Source organism: Alosa sapidissima, chromosome 23, assembly GCF_018492685.1.
Source record: "Alosa sapidissima isolate fAloSap1 chromosome 23, fAloSap1.pri, whole genome shotgun sequence".
NCBI lineage: Eukaryota > Metazoa > Chordata > Actinopteri > Clupeiformes > Clupeidae > Alosa > Alosa sapidissima.
In genome coordinates this window covers 13,276,786-13,293,658 of record NC_055979.1, presented here as the reverse complement: position 1 = coordinate 13,293,658, position 16,873 = coordinate 13,276,786, and the positions used below count along the sequence as shown (strand labels likewise).

The 16,873-nt window shown below is 40.4% G+C and overlaps 1 protein-coding gene across 1 annotated transcript in view; it reads left to right on the top strand.

Annotated features, from left to right (window-relative positions):
• The window catches only part of LOC121699061, an 86,526-nt gene that overhangs the window by 44,137 nt on the left and 25,516 nt on the right, over window positions 1–16,873 (top strand). The window contains exon 10 of the mRNA XM_042081669.1: window positions 6,552–6,598. Within this exon, the coding sequence (XP_041937603.1) occupies window positions 6,552–6,598 (47 nt within the window). The remainder of the gene's footprint in view (window positions 1–6,551; window positions 6,599–16,873) is intronic.

The window sequence follows — 16,873 nt, the reverse complement described above, 5'->3', positions numbered from 1 at the left end:
TTGCAAAACCATAATACATGGACATGTTACCATGCCAGCTAACCTAACTGTGCATGTGGAACATGCATTCAACTATTCACATACTAGTCTTTAAGCACCATTTCATTGCCATCATTTCTGCAGCTTTTTCAAATCATGCACGAGTCTACCCAACACACCATTACGATGACGGATTTCAGTAGTACCATTCAATCGTTTTAAGGTGTGTTTTGAGGGACTGAGGGGTTTGATTCCCCCTGAGACGCCATATTTGTCTGTGTAAGGGGCACTTATTTTAATGTAGAGTGAAGTGCTGCCTTTCTAAGGAACTTTTCACAAGAAGAGTAGACAAATGAAAGTACCAAAATAGTTTACCCAGAACATATAGCCCGCAGTTATTAAACATCAAATATAAAACAGTATGACCTTGTTTCTCTTTCCTGTCCTTTTAGTTGTGAAAATCAGTATTTTTCTAAGTTTTCAACCTTTTAAACACAAGTTGAGAAAAATATAAAGTAAAATGACCTCAGAGCTCTGATAAAATAACCCCAAAATAATAAACCAAAGTCCATCTACCCGGGTAGTATGTTTTTTTTTAAGTGATGAGATCTCCCGCTTATCTGTAGGCTACGATGAAATGAAGAAATATTGAGTAGAAGCAGTTCATGTCGCAGGCAAGATGATCATTCGCGCCCTCTGCTCTTCTGCCTCCCGTGTCCAATGGCGAATTTGTCCAATGGAACACTCTCTCAAATCATGCATCCAAACAAAAAAACAACCTGCATATCAGGGCAACAATTCAATTCCTCTCTCGATACATTTTAGCAGATCTGGAAATATAACTCATATTCATGAACGGTAGTAGCTTATTCTTATTTTTAATCTATACATTCACTACATAGCCTACATGAAACTTCAGCACTAGCACTAGTACTTAGCTTATGCAGTACCATCAATACATTTCCACACAATGCATTAAACAACTGAGTTACAGCAAAATAAAACTTTTACGTGCTTAACTCATTAAACACGCCACGTCTGCTACTAACAAAAATGACGAACACGTGAAAAACACTCACGGAGAAAACTCATACAAGTAAGTAAACTCCTTGTCGTGAGTATTAGTAATAAAATGGCGTAAAAAATATTTTTGCCATGGCGAGATTAAACTCCGACATGTTGACTTTAAAGTCAGCATGTCGACATTAAACTCGACATTTCGAGAATAAAGTTGAAATGTAATGTCGACTTTAATCTCGACGTGTCTAGCCTACTAGCCTACATGGGGTGGTAGGGAGGACAGCCTCATTCGTCCCTCCATAGACATTTAGCAATAGGCTGTTTTGTATCCATTACAAACAAGCAACGTGAAAGTCTAGGATTGGGGAGAGCGCCTAGTATGCAGTTGAACCTTTAGATGAAAAACAACACTTTAATAATAGGCCTACAATAAATAAATAAACCGCTAATGACGTTTAGGCTACTTTTGACCATCGCATTTATCGCCTGTAACTCCGTGATAGGACCTAACAGCAAAGTAGCCTATTTGGCTGAGCAACGTAGGTTAATATCTTCTATGTTTTGTCCACATGATATAGTCCTATGTCTAATCATTGTTGCACTCGAACACTCTGAATCATTGTTGCACTAGTTGCATTGTTTCATTCGTCCTCTACGACGGAGTATTAGGGCCACACATGAAGGAAAAAAATATGTTTGCCATGACGAGATTAAACTCGACATGTCGACTTTAAAGTCGCCATGTCAACATTAAACTCGACATTTCGAGAATAAAGTTGAAATGTAATATCGACTTTAATCTTGACGTATCGACTTTAATGTCGCCATGTCGACATTAAACTCAACATTTCGAGAATAAAGTTGAAATATCATGTCGACTTTAATCTCGACGTGTCGACATTAAACTCAACATTTTGAGAATAAAGTTAGTTTGGAGAGAGAACGACCGCTCGGGACGATTGAAAGGGAGGACGAATGAAACAATGCAACAAGTGCAACAATGATTCAGAGTGTTCGAGTGCAACAATGATTAGACATAGGCCTAGGCCTATATCATGTGGACAAAACATAGAACATATTAACCTACGTTGCTCAGCCAAATACTTTGCTGTTAGGTCCTTATCACGGAGTTACAGGCGATAAATGCGATGGTCAAAAGTAGCCTAAACGTCATAGCGGTTTATTTATTTATTGTAGGCCTATTATTAAAGTGTTGTTCTAAACATTTAGTTGTTGCATCTAAATGTTCAACTTCATGCTTATGCACTAGAGGCATACTAGGCGCTCTCCAATCCTAGACTTTCACGTTGCTTGTTCGTAATGGATGCAAAACAGCCCATTGCTGAATGTCTATGGAGGGACGAATGAAGCTGTCCTCCCGACCACCCCATGTAGGCTAGTAGCCTACATATGCACACAAAGTGTATAAATAAAGTGCATGCACACATATTCTCTCACGAGATCAAAATAGTATATATGCTTAGGCTATACCTGTGTTTCTAGCCTCCTATAGGCTACGTATTGCAGGTGAGACATGGAAAAGCAGTTTTAGAAAAATTAGTTTTGCCATGTTATCCTATGGAGAGTGACGCCCGTGGGTCATGAAGGGCAGTTATTTGGATGTGCAGTGGCCTTAACCACGTAAAACAGAGTGAAATAACATTTTGTATAGAAACATCATTGGATACATATATTTTTCTAGCTCTTTAGCCTAAACGGCATAGTTTCCATAACCGCGAGACAGCACTTCACGATGACGGCAATGATCGTTAACAGACAAGACGCAATCTATCTGAATATCTGCAATCTATCTGAAATAACACCTATTTGAAGCCCATTTTTCATGTAACATATTGTGTATTAGTGTAGGCTACATAGCTTAAACTGTGTAGGCAGTAGGGCCTATTGCGAGTTTAATGTCAGCATGTCGACTTTAAAGTCGACACGTCGAGATTAAAGTCGACATTAAATTTCAACTTTATTCTCGAAATGTCGAGTTTAATGTCGACATGTCGACTTTAAAGTCAACATGTCGAGTTTAATCTCGCCATGGCAAAAATATTTTTTCTCTTCATGTGTGGCCCTAATACTCCGTCGTAGTCCTCCCTTTCAATCGTCTCGAGCGGTCGTTCTCTCTCCAAACTAACTTTATTCTCAAAATGTTGAGTTTAATGTCGACACGTCGAGATTAAAGTCGACATGATATTTCAACTTTATTCTCGAAATGTTGAGTTTAATGTCGACATGGCGACATTAAAGTCGATACGTCGAGATTAAAGTCGATCTTACATTTCAATTTTTTTCTCGAAAAGTCAAGTTTAATGGCGACTTTAAAATCGACATGTCGAGTTTAATCTCGTCATGGCAATTTTTTTTTTCTTCATGTGTGGCCCTAATACTCCGTCTTAGAAAACCCCTTTTAACTAGCTCTTCAATATTTTTTTAACTTTTCTTCTCGGTGTGGAAAATCTAAATATGGCTTCAGCTCACTATCGTTCTGCTGTCCTTCTGCTGTTTGCGATTTCTGTCTTCTTCTCTAAGAATCAGTGTAGCAGTTTCACCTCTTTGCAGCGCCACCACTGCCACCTACTGGACAAATACGGTGTGCAGGGAAAACATAACTAAAAGTAATCAAGAAATTAGATATTAAACTAGAATAATGTAATCCTATTAGTAGGCTATTTTCGAGTGGGTTACATCTGCAATGCACCTTCAATATGTTGAGTATATCTAATTTATAATGGTGTCATGACAGCCAATTGTTCAGGCTCATCACTTCATAAACCTAGAAGATAAGTCAGGCCAAACACAGTTATATGTCAAGTTGTCATGACAATATCATGCCAAGGAAAGTATTCATGACACAATTATAATGGTGTCATGTCAATCAATTATTCCGGCCCACCACTTTACGAACCTTGAAGATGAGTCAGGCCAAACACAGTTATATGTCAATTTTGCATTTCTTTCTTGGCTAATGTCAAGTTGTCATGACAACGGTTTACATTTTCTTGGCTAATGTCAAGTTGTCATGACAGAGACACCCTCAAATAATGCCATCTTGCGTAATGTCAAGTTGTTATAATGATGACACCCAAACAATGTCAACTTGACATTCCAAAAACCAAATGACACTTAAAGGAATTAGCCGGAGTAAAATGCACTTTAGATCAATTTACGGATGATTGGGAGTACATACGTTGATCAAAATCATGTCATTCGGATGTGTTTTGAGAAAGTTCGATTTTACCGTTTTTAGTCAAAACTGGTTAGCCTGGAAGTGACCAGGGCAAGTCATTTCGCCACTACAAAACGCTATTTTTATACCTCTTCTACAGTTCCAAACAACATTACACTTACGTGGTAGTGAGTAGAGGGTCCCTAAAGCGACGAGTACGAACAAACAAGTATGATAAGGGATCAGATTCCAAAAATAATTTCGTGAAAATGCATGGATTCCAGTTGCTGCTACTGGAAGCAACTGAATCCATGCATTTCCACTGAATTATTTTTGGAATCTGATCCCTTATCATACCTGTTCGTTCGTACTCGTCGCTCGACTTATCGTGACTAAATTCAAGATGGCGTCGAACGGTAAAATTCCTTAAGGTACTGTCTGTATAAATCGTCTTGTAAATAAACTACCAGTGCTTTTTCAAAGTTCTCCATGTCTTGTTTTAAATGTCAAGGCCCTTGGAAGTCTACCAATGAAGTATGGAGCTACTTTGAGCCTCGTAAATGGTGTAAAACAGTTATTTGCATGGCTAGGCCGATGCCCAAGGTACCACAACGAAACACTGTGTTGGTAGCATTGGCTAACTAGCACCAGATTTCTGAGTGCAGGGGACAAGCCGAGGTGAGCTATGAGACAAACGTTCACACTCGGTATCATGTTTCAACACACTTTAGGTCAATATCACACCGGAATTCTCCTTTAATGTGCATGACATGTGTCATGACATTCTTATGACGGTTACATGTCACCCTTGTGTAGACCCCTTCAAATAAAGTGTTACCGTATTGGTATTATCTTTGCAAAGAGAGAGAATGAATCAGACTCTGCAGGTAAGCTTCCTTTTACATGCTTCTGGTTACACAATCACAGTGTGACAGTTAACACATGGCAGCAACATTTCTCTTGAATGGCCTAAGACATCATTACGTTTACATATTTTGACCTTTAGGTCAGACAGTACATTTTAAGACATGAGGCCTTTAGGTCAGACAGTACATTCCAAGACAGCTGACATGAATTTCTTTCCATTCCTCTGCGGTTGATTTGCACAACTGCAAGTCAGCTTGTCTGGCAACTAAAAAGCGGAATAATAAACAACATAAGGTTCATGCTTGTGAACTAAAACAGAATAATAAACAGAACACTTATATTTTTTAAAGCGGTGCAATAACTTTTCTTAATTGTCAACATATGAAAACAGATACATTTGATTTACAATTTCTCCAACAATAGCCATCTATATAGTGGACTTGGGCCAAAATGTCAAAATCAAGATGCCTGGAAAAAGTAGGCCGCATGGGAGATGCACCACCCCCCCCCCCCCACACACACACACACACACACACACATGCTTGCACATATACACTCACACACAGGAAACTATCTCTCTCAGCTAACCTGACACTTGCGTTTCTAAGGGACGTGAGAAGATGAACTTCCAAATTGCTTTGGGGTTTTTGTGTCTATATGTTCTTGATTTAAATGCATCCCAAGGTGAGTAATGATTTGGTTAGGTCTATATGAAATATTTAAGTTTTACTGATTCACTAATTTAGGACATGAGTGGTTTGATTAATTTCTGATATTAATGTGTTTTAATAGGCTACTGTATACAAAGTAATTTAAATATTCCTCTAAACTGCTTGATATCTAATTAAAACATTGACACATCAAGCGTAATTCTGCTCATGTCATTTGTAAACCAGTACTAACTTCTAACTAATCTGTGTCAAAATACAGTACTGTCATCTAAGGTACCACAGAAATTGTTTATATATAATGCCAGAAACCAACACAAAATCACAAACATCATAATACTTCACTCCTTAAACACAGTCTTGGCAACGATACAATTTTGATTGATCGGTTTAAATTATGTGTCTATATATAAATTAATAAACTTGTAAGTGAATTTACTGAATTCACAAGAATGCGCTGGTCCATTTCCCTTTTCAAAAAAGTATACATTTTAATGTGATGGTCCATATCCCTTTTTTATGAATTGGTCAAAAAAGTATATGATTTACAGTAATGGTCTTCGTCAAATCAAATCCTCAGTCACGGATCTCATGATTTGTCCTTCTCTCAACAGAACCTAAATGTGTAAACAAATATGTAGGGGAAATTCTATACCATGACATTGAATTCACCTCAACAAGATGGAGATATGATGGTCTGGAAATGTGGTGACAAGGTCATTTATAAACGGAGGAAGGGAAAGATTTATCCAGCTGCAGATGTGGACATGCAAGGCTCCCTTACTCTGACAAATATTTCCAAGTCAATGGCTTGTACACAAAGCTGAACATTATGATAGAAATGGGAGAGTAATTAAAACACTCTCTGCAAGACTCTGTGTCTTCTGTAAGTACAACAAAATCAAATTAGCATAACAGGAGCTAACTGACTAGAAAGTTGACAGACATTAGGCCTACTCATGAACTATCCAGTCTTACCATCTTTGTAATGACAAAACTCAAATAATGTGGTAATTCATCTGTTCTAGCCAGAGCTCCTGTCCCAAAGTTGGAAGTGAATTATTCATCAGGTGTGGCCATCCTCCAGTGTGAGCCTAAGAGCTTTCCTGAGGACATCACATTCTCATGGGTCCACAACAACACGGTGATGAAGGAGAAGACTAACCCTCTAAAGCTGCAGCAGTGTGGGGGAAAGGATCGCTGCAAATGCAGACTAAGCAATAGTCTCAACAAGCAAGACAGTAATGAAGAAATCGCATCGTGTGGAGTCTCTGGTAAATATCTGTAACAAAGAATCTAAAGCATTTGGTTATATCAGGTGTGTGTGTAGGAAGTGGGTGTGTACCTGTGTGTGTGTGGGAAAAGGGTCGCTACGTAGACTAAGCAATAGTCTCAAAAGGAAAGACAGTAATGAAGAAACTGTATTAAACTGTATTATCTGAAGTCTGTGGTAAATATCTACAAGAAATAATCTGTTAAGCATGGTTAACACATTTACAATTCTGCTCATTTGCTCTTATGCATATCTTTCAAATGTGTGTGTGTGTGTGTGTGTGTGATTGGATCATTATTGTTCGCTATCAAGGAATTTAAGATCTGATATAGCTGTAGCCCTATGGGAATTTAGGTTATTTCCTAAAACTAATATTTTCATTTTGGTTATTTTCTTTATAATGCACATTTCATGTTGTTAAGAATGTGTTAAAAATGTTTACATGTACTAAAAATTAAGTTAATTAAAAATGACTTACCTGGAAGAAAGATCCAATCAGGAGTCGGGGTTAGAGGTCACGAGGGAGAAGGAAGATGAACGGGAGGAGAAGGAGACCGGGGGAAAAAGAGAGAGACACGAGTGAGAACTGCGCTGTGTACTGCCACCTTAGAAATTGGTAAAACACCAAGTTAATAAGTGTGATAGTAAATGTACCTGCATACTACACAAAGAGTGAGTTACATACATTTGGATAAGTTTGCAGTGTAATAGTTTATGGTTTTGAAGAACTCGGTTAGAGTTCTCAACGAGGAGAAAGAGTGGACGGCTAGTCAGCACGATCTAGCTACAAAGACTTTGCCAGCGAGTAGCCTGCTCGGTTGCCCTTTTGTGCATCGTCTGAAGAAGCACTTATCTCCAGAACCATCCCCTGCTAAGCTGTTGGAAGACGTCTTCAACCACCCGCATCGCCAGCACCGCGTTGCCGCGGCGTGGACAACGACAACGACCAGCACTACTGCAGCAGTGAGTTTTCTTTGTTTGCTGCGCAGTGGCGCCAAGCGACCATTTTGTTTGAGGTCTCTACGCTCCCAAGCCACGATACAGGCCTGCAACGTGTCCTCCCTTCTATGACTGTCTGGGTATTCATTCTATTTGCCGGCTTAGCTTTAACTGTATGTGATTTAATGTGTTGTTTGCATAAGTAGCCATTGGATTGAACTGTGTTTTTGGAATTGCACTTATGATATTTTAACTGTATGTGCATACTATATTTTTTCAGTAAATAGTTTAAACGTATTTTTGTTGAAGACTTGCATTACATTGGGTTTATGATCTTTATGATTTTGATCCTTAAGGTAAGATAATATTATTGAGTTAAAATTAGCTTGGTTTAACCCTTTGCAGACCGCGCCGAACATTCCATTTTTTCATACTCGATGGCCTTATGGCACAAAAAGGCTTATTGTGTGGTTATGGTACATGACAGAGATATAATTTACCCACCATTATAATCAGGAGAAATAGCCCTTTCAAATAATATAAAATATAATTAATAATTCTGAGGAGAACACACATATTATTTTAAAAATATCTTTAAAATTCAACCCCAAAAAACACAAAACTATCAATTTGTCAAGATTAATCTCATTTTTCCCCCAATTTCTGTTGTAGATAGAGAAAAACTTAGAGTGTATGGGAGATTCACAATTTTGTCCTCTACTCAGTGATAAAAACAGAATCAATGTATCACCTTTTGTTCAAAAGTTATGATAAATTTATTAGACCTTTGCAGACGGCACGAAACATTCCGTTTTTTCATACTTGATGCCCTTGTGAGACAAAAAGGCTTATTGTGTGGCCATGCTACATGACAGATAAGATATACCCACCATTGTAATCAGGAGAACTAGCCCTTTAAAATGGTACATATCATAGTTAATAAGTTTGAGGGTAACACACATTGTTTTTAAACAATACCTTCAAAATTCAACATCAAAAAACACGAAAATATCAATTTGTCAAGATGAATCTTACTTTTCACCTAATGTCTATTGTAGATATAGTGTGTGAAAGATAGACAGTGTTGTGTTCTCCTCAGTGAAAAAAACAGAATCAATTTATCACCTTTGGTTCAGAAGTTATGATTAATTTACTCATAACTGCAAGTCGCAGTAACAAGTAGAATTTTTAAAGAGTAGGATGTTTTCCTTTCCTGGTTTGACATCTGACCAAAAATACACAGATATAATGGTCATGTAACAAATATAAGATGTTTTACCATAAAAACAAGATGCATAGCTAAAATAGGATGTCTTACTGTACTCTGAGGAGGCAAAATCAATTGTGGGGAGGAAAGATAAAGGCTGAAATAAAGACTAGGCAGGTGGTAACTGCTTCTCCGTGTGCTTCATTCTACTATGAAAACAAGAATAAGAGACACTGGCACATGTGTTAGGTTTACGAAAGAGGAAATAAATAATTTTATTTAGATAAGTCTTTAACAATTTCATTAAATAATCAGGAACAACAACTTCAGGTAAATAACATAAACATATGTTTACAAACAAGCAGTAACTATTAGAACTACAAGAATGACAAGACAACAGTATAACAAAGATCAACAAAATACTTTAACATGATGAACAAAGCATCAATTCATATTATAGCATAACAAAGCATCAATTCACATTCACACATATAAACAATTAAAACATTAGAAGAAATTCAATACATTTAACAACCATACAGCATATATTTCGATACAATATATAATTATCGATATCATTTGCCCTACACATAAGGTGATACACTAACGCCGCATTCACACCAGATCTGTGGTGTGTGTGTTGTCACAGCTGTGGCGTGTGTGTGTGTGTGTGTGTGTGTGTGTGTCCATCTAAGCCTAGCAGACGATGAGGTGTAAATGCTACTGGAGTTGGTGTCCCTGTCTGTGTTAGAAGGATAGGCAAAGTGTATGCTTTCTACCTGACATGGGACTTGACCAAGCTCAAAATAAAGAAATTGTCAGATAAGAAAATTAGAAATTGAATTACAAATCTAAGCAAACTATTATCACTATAATCCCTGTCATTATTGTTATAAGCAACACTCTTATCACAACCAGAAATGTGCATACGCCCAGTTGGGCGAACACACACACACACACACAAACATGCTTACCCATCTGAGGATGATGGGAGATTACTCTCCTCCTCTAGCACATCATTGTCTTCCTCTTCATCCAGAAACTACCCGTCCATGCCATCGTGGTCCTTGGGGTCATGTTTGCCATCAGCAGTCGGCTGCTTTCACCTCAGTTGCACGTACTTCTCTCCCTCCATCTAAAATAACAAAAAATCACAGGTCTGATAGTGAATAGGTTGTTTAGTTTTATTTTACATTACTTCCACATAATCTTAATCACCACCAACCATGACTCTTTTCACTAAAAGTATTTTTGTCACTATAGGACTCCAATATTGCTTGGAGAGGTAACATTAGTCTCAGAGCTCACTATAAGTGTTATTGCCTTGGCTAAACTATACATAGCATACCAGCTTACAAGCGAACATTGATTCATGAACATGAGTCAGGAGATATGACAGAAAACATCTAAACAGCGTATGCATACACATACACACCGTACATAGGCTACTGCAGTTGCGTAAAGACAAAACACCCCCTTAGAAAATGATATGTCGACGAGTAGGCTTGGGTGTATGAGCTCCCATCATAGTTAGCCAACCAAAAACCTCATAATCGTAGCAGCAAACCTTACAGCCTAAAAGTTAAACAATATTAAGACACATTTCTAACAAATCTTCAGTCATGTATTGATGAAAACAGCAGTCAATGAATAAAATCCTTACATTACACCATCGGTGATCAACACACTCACGTAACACTAACATAACATTAACGTTGTCATTCATGTCAGATGTTTCTATCTAAGTAAGCTAAGCAACTTGGCTACAAACAACTGTAAATTGTGCTACACATATTACGAAGGAATGAAAGGTTTATTTGACAATACAATACCGATTAGGTGTACTTGACATAAAGTTGCCAGTCATGAAGCAGGGGAGTGAACTTTATCGCGACTACGCGTCAAGGACATGTTGCAGCCTCTCCTGATGCTAACGTTACCTTACTTAGCTAGTTTTCTGTATCATCAGATGACAAGCAAGCAATCGTTCAAAATAGAACAAATCGTTAAAGTTTCAGTCCTAGTAGGTCTGTAATCTTGGTTGACATATAGTAACCCCCAAAAATGACTGAAAATAATAAGTTTACTAAAGATTACGGTGTGCTAAAACACAAGCTGTCATATCAGCTGAAGTGAACACACACACGCATTATGTTACGGCCATGCATACAAGGTGTAATTACCAGGAAAAATAACTTTTAAAAACGATTTTGAAGTAATAACATGGATAACAAGTAGTAATAACATAAAAAGACTTGTTTTTACCTCAGATGATCCAGTAGTTTCTCCTTTGGACGACGTGAAGATCAACGATGCATAGTGCTTCCTGCTGTTTTCCCTCTAGTGGAGGGAGACGTCAACTCTTGATTTTTCCTTCACGTAGTAAAAGTAATTCGCGCCACAAATCCCTTAACTAATCATATCGCCAGAAAGCCTATGATGTGACGTTTTTGAGGAAGTTTTCATTGATAAAATTGGTTGGGGTATGGCGGAGTTATTAGACTGAACGTCATCGGTACTGGGGTACCGAAATTAGAACGTGCGGTCTGCAAAGGGTTAAAGTAAGAGTGTTTAAATGCTGATTGAGAAGTGACATTTCAGTTGATGCTTATTGCACTTATTGTATTAATAGCCATTTAAAAAGTTAATGTTTAGTTAACTAAGTGAGATAGCTGCAGACCTTTAGTGCTTTTCTTTAACTTAGCTCTAAAGACACTGTATTGATATTTACATTAGGTTGCCAGCTACCGTTAGGGTAGGTATTAAAATAGCTGTAAATGCTAACAAACAAATAATAATTAGGGAATTACTTTAGAGCATTAATTAAGCTTAGAGAGAGAGATCTCTCACCACATAGGAATTCGGGGAGCGCACTCCACACTAATAGCCAGACACGCTAGGGGGCGCTACATAGCACAGCAATCATTACATGCTTGTGGCATATATGTAATGGCACAGTGTAGATTATTGTAGTACAAGATGCAGTCACGGCTGAAATGAACTGCCAGGCCTTCTTATACTCTCCCTATATCTCACGCTCTATCTCTCTCTCTCAACGACACCAAAGTCCTTCTAGGCAAGGCCCTCCACTCGGTGGCCATATGGCAACGCTTTTTGGGCACTCATCGGGCGTCCATCTCGGCTACTTTTGCTCTCTCCTAGGTTCAGACACTTCAGATAATAAGCTGATCTTCTTTCTTAAACTGGCTGGTGTGGGATTGGTGTTACTGGCTTTGACTCTGTTGCTGGTAGTTGACCACTGCAAGAACTGTCACCTGCAAAACATGGAAACATGATGAGCGCAGGCCTGTATCCAGATATGAGGTCAGCGAGGTCCAGACCTCTGTACATTTCGAAGATTAAAATAAAATGTTTAGCTAAATGGTCACCTGAATAAAAAAAAAATGTTGAAAATGTCTCACTAGCAAGTACATTCTAATTTAGTTCAAATTTGTTGCTGTTATTAATGTCTGCTGTGTGCGTGTGTGCGTATGTGTGTGTCATTGTGAGCAAACACATTCAGTTTTAATGTTAGAGGCTCGACTCTCAAGCACACTTCAGTGAAAGCAATTTGAATGTATGCAGGTTGTGTGCCTGTGGTGCATTGTGAGGGAGTTGAATGGCAGCTTCATTGTAAAATTAAATGGAAAGTTAATAAACGCATTTCTTCATTGAAATTATTTGTGTCTGTCTCTCCTTTTTGGCTTAGGCTTGGGAGATCATAACTCATGTTATTCCCTAACTCACGTTATTCTCTGATTTGTATAGATTTGCATTTTAGTTATGTTTTTTTTTTATTTAGAATAGAATAGAATATCTTTATTTGTCATTGTCACAGGTACAACGAAATTAAGTGTAATCCTTGTTCAGTGCAAAAGTAGCAATAAATATGTAAAAAATCACTATGGACATAAAAGGACATAAAAAAGTGCATAAAAACTTTACACCCCACACATATCCCACCCATACACATCCACATTCATATAATGTAAAACATAAAGCTATGCTTTGGTAGCACTGTTCAGTGAGATTATGGCTGTTGGGTAGAAACTGTTCCTTAGCCTATTTGTCCTGGTTTTTATGGATCTGTATCTCCTGCCTGATGGCAGTAGTTCAAACAGTTTGTGACCGGGGTGTGATTTCAGGATGGAATTGGCCTTTTTGAGGCAGCGGGAATGGTGCAGTTCATCCAGAGAGGGAAGAGGGCTGCCGATGATTTTCTGCGCTGCCTTAATGACCCCCCTGGAGTCTCTCCCTCTGTGCCACAGTACAGCTTGTAAACCAAACACAGAGGCAATATGTCAAAATACTCTCAATTGAGCAGCGATAGAATGACACCATCAGCTTTTGAGGGATGTTGTCCTTCCTGAGAACTCTCAGGAAGTAAAGTCTCTGCTGGGCCTTCTTCACTAGCCCAGTGGTGTTGATGCCCCAGGTCAGGTCCTCCATGATGTTGACTCCCAAGAAGCGGAAGTCTGTGACCCTCTCCACACAGTCCCCCTTTATCACCAGTGGCTGGATGTCTGTCTTTTTCTTCCTGTAATCCACAATGAGCTCCTTGGTCTTAGCTGTATTAAGGAGCAAGTTGTTGGCCTCATACACCACCCCACCAAACACTCTACCTCGTCTCTGTAGGCAGACTCATCCCCCTTAGATGAGTTCAACTACTGTGGTGTCGTCTGCAAATTTGACCAAGGTGTTGCTGAGGTGAGCGGGGGTGCAGTCGTGGTTATAGAGGGTGTAGAGCAGGGGGGGCCAGTGCTGAGGCTAAGGGCGGTGGAGGTGTGGTGGCCTACTCGTACTCTCTGAGTGCGGTCTGTGAGAAAGTCCTTAATCCAAAGGCAGGTGTTGTGTGGTAGTCCGAGGCCTGATAGCTTGTCCACCAGTCTGTGGGGCAGGATGGTGTTAAAAGCCGAGCTAAAATCTATGAAGAGCAGCCGAGCATAGCTCCCCTGCTGCTCCAGGTGGGACAAAGCAGCATGGAGGGCTGTGTCCTCAGTAGACCTATTAGCCCACATGTACGCAAACTGGTGTGAGTCAAAGGTGGGGGGGATAAATGACATGATGTGCTTCCGAACCAGTTTTTCAAAGCACTTCATCAGCACAGGGGTGAGTGCTACTGGCCGGTAGTCATTGAGGGTGGAAATATTTGTTTTTTTGGGCAGAGGGACTATGGTGGAGGTCTTCAGACAGGATGGGACGGTGGGAGAGTGACCGGTTGAAGATCTTGGTAAAGACCCCCGCCAGCTGTTCTGCACAGTCCTTAATAACTCGCCCACAAATGCCGTCGGGACCAGCTGCCTTCCGCAGGTTGACAGCCTGCAGCATACGCCTCACCTCATGCTCCTCCACAGTGAAGATGATGTTGTTGTTGGCTGCAGGATGTGGCATTGCTACCTCTGGTGGTTTTACCTCGAAGCGGGCAAAGAAGTGGTTCAGCTCCTCCACCAGTGAAAAATCCCCTTCAGCAGCCCCAGCATTGGTCTTGTAGTTGGTAATGTGCTGGATTCCCTGCCACACCTGCCTGCTGTTATTGCTGTCTAGGTGGTATTCAATACTCCTCCTGTAGTCGGACTTGGCCTCACCTCTGGTTGCGTCCCGGCTGCCTTCAAGCATGCTGTGGTGCAACCATTACTAAAAAAGCCCAACCTTGACCCCGCCATCCTCTCAAACTTCAGGCCTATCTCCAAGCTACCGTTCCTATCCAAAGTCCTTGAGCGAGTGGTTTATGTTCAGCTGCAATCCTTCCTATCCAACAATAACATTTATGAGAAGTTCCAATCTGGCTTTAGAACAGCCCACAGCACAGAAACTGCACTCCTGAGAGTCCTCAATGATCTGCTCCTAGCCGCTAACTCAGGTAGTCCTGTGATCCTGGTGCTCTTAGATCTAACAGCAGCCTTCGACACTGTGGATCACAGGATCCTGCTGGCTCGGCTCGAGCATCATGTGGGCATCAAAGACTCAGCCCTGGGGTTCTTCCGGTCCTACCTGGCCGATAGGAGCTTCTCTGTCCAGCTAGGAGACTCTATCTCCTCTCCTGCCCCCCTCACCTGCGGGGTCTCTCAAGGCTCTATTCTGGGTCCCATCCTCTTTTTACTGTACATTTTACCCCTAGGGGATATCCTGGCAAAACATAACATCTCTTTCCACTGCTATGCAGATGATGTCCAGCTGTATATCCCCCTTAAGGCTGATGGGCAGTCTGCACTCCATCTACTGCGTGACTGTCTAGCTGACATCAAGGCATGGATTGGTGCAAATTTCCTCAACCTGGAAGAGCAAGACTGAGTTAATTGTCTTTGGCAAAACCTCTCTGGCCTTCTCCACCAATGCCCTGGGTCCCCTTGCCTCTAACATCAGGCCTTCTGTCAGAAATCTGGGCGTGATTTTTGACAGCAAATTCAAGTTCGAACAGCAGGTCAGTGCAGTAGTTAGGATCAGCTTTTTCCATCTCAGAACCCTAGCTAAGACCAAAGCCTACCTGCCCTCAGATTCATCCATGCCTTCATCACATCACAACTGGACTACTGTAATGCTCTCTACACTGGCATCGATCAATCCCAGCTTCACCTCCTGCAGATGGTTCAGAACTCAGCCGCCCGACTCCTCACCTGCACTAAAAAACGCGAACATATCACCCCAGTTCTGGCTTCACTCCACTGGCTCCCCATCTGCTACCGCATCAATTTCAAACTCCTCTTGTCTGTGTACAAATCTCTCCATGGTCTGGCCCCCTCCTTACCTATCTGATCTTCTCCACCACCATTCCCCTTCCAGAGCACTTCGGTCAGCAGACCAACTGCGGCTGGAAGAACCCAGGGCCAGGCTGAAAACTAGGGGGGACAGAGCCTTTTCAGTGGCAGCCCCTAGACTCTGGAACAGCCTCCCCCTCCACATACGTTCAGCCCAGTCTCTGAATGTTTTTAAGTCCCTTTTAAAGACCCACCTCTTTTCACTTGCCTTTGGCTAGTGTCTCCCTTTATGCCCCAGTGTTTAGTTTTAATGTTCCTTTCTCTGCATTTCTTAATTTATTTTAACTGTAGCCCTTTTTGTTTTTGTTCCTTCCTGTATCTATTTATTGCACTTTACTCTGTAAATGCGCTATATAAAATAAATTGACATTACGGATGCCCCTCTTGAGTTTGGAGCGTGCTGCACGGTACAGAGCCTCCTCGCCTGATCTGAAGGCAGTGTTCCTCTCCTTCAGCAGCTGCTGGACCTCCTTTGTCATCCACGGCTTCTGGTTAGGATAGACCCGGATGTGTTTATCCACCGTGACAGTGTCTATGCAGAATTTAATATAACATAAAACCCTGTGTGTAAACACCTCCAGGTCTGGGTGTTCGAATATTTCCCAGCAGGTCCTGTCGAAACAGTCCTGCAGCAGCCGAGAGGCTCCGTCAGGCCATGTTTCGACAGTCCTTATGATGTTAGAGGCAGTATTCCTGAGGGGAGTATATGCCGGGACCGAAAGCAGTGACAGGTGGTCATACTGGGCTAGGTGTGGTAGTGGCATGACCCTGTATATATATATATGCCCAAATATTAAATATATTCATGTTCCAGAATTGTATGTTTTATTATATTTATCTTAAAAATATGTGTTGTGATGGAAATGACAAAGTGTAGCGGAAAAGAACCAACTGTGGCAGACGTTACACAACATAAATAGACAAATTTAAGATTTAAATGCTTCCCTATCATATAATATATAAAACTAGGATTTTTTTCTAACAATT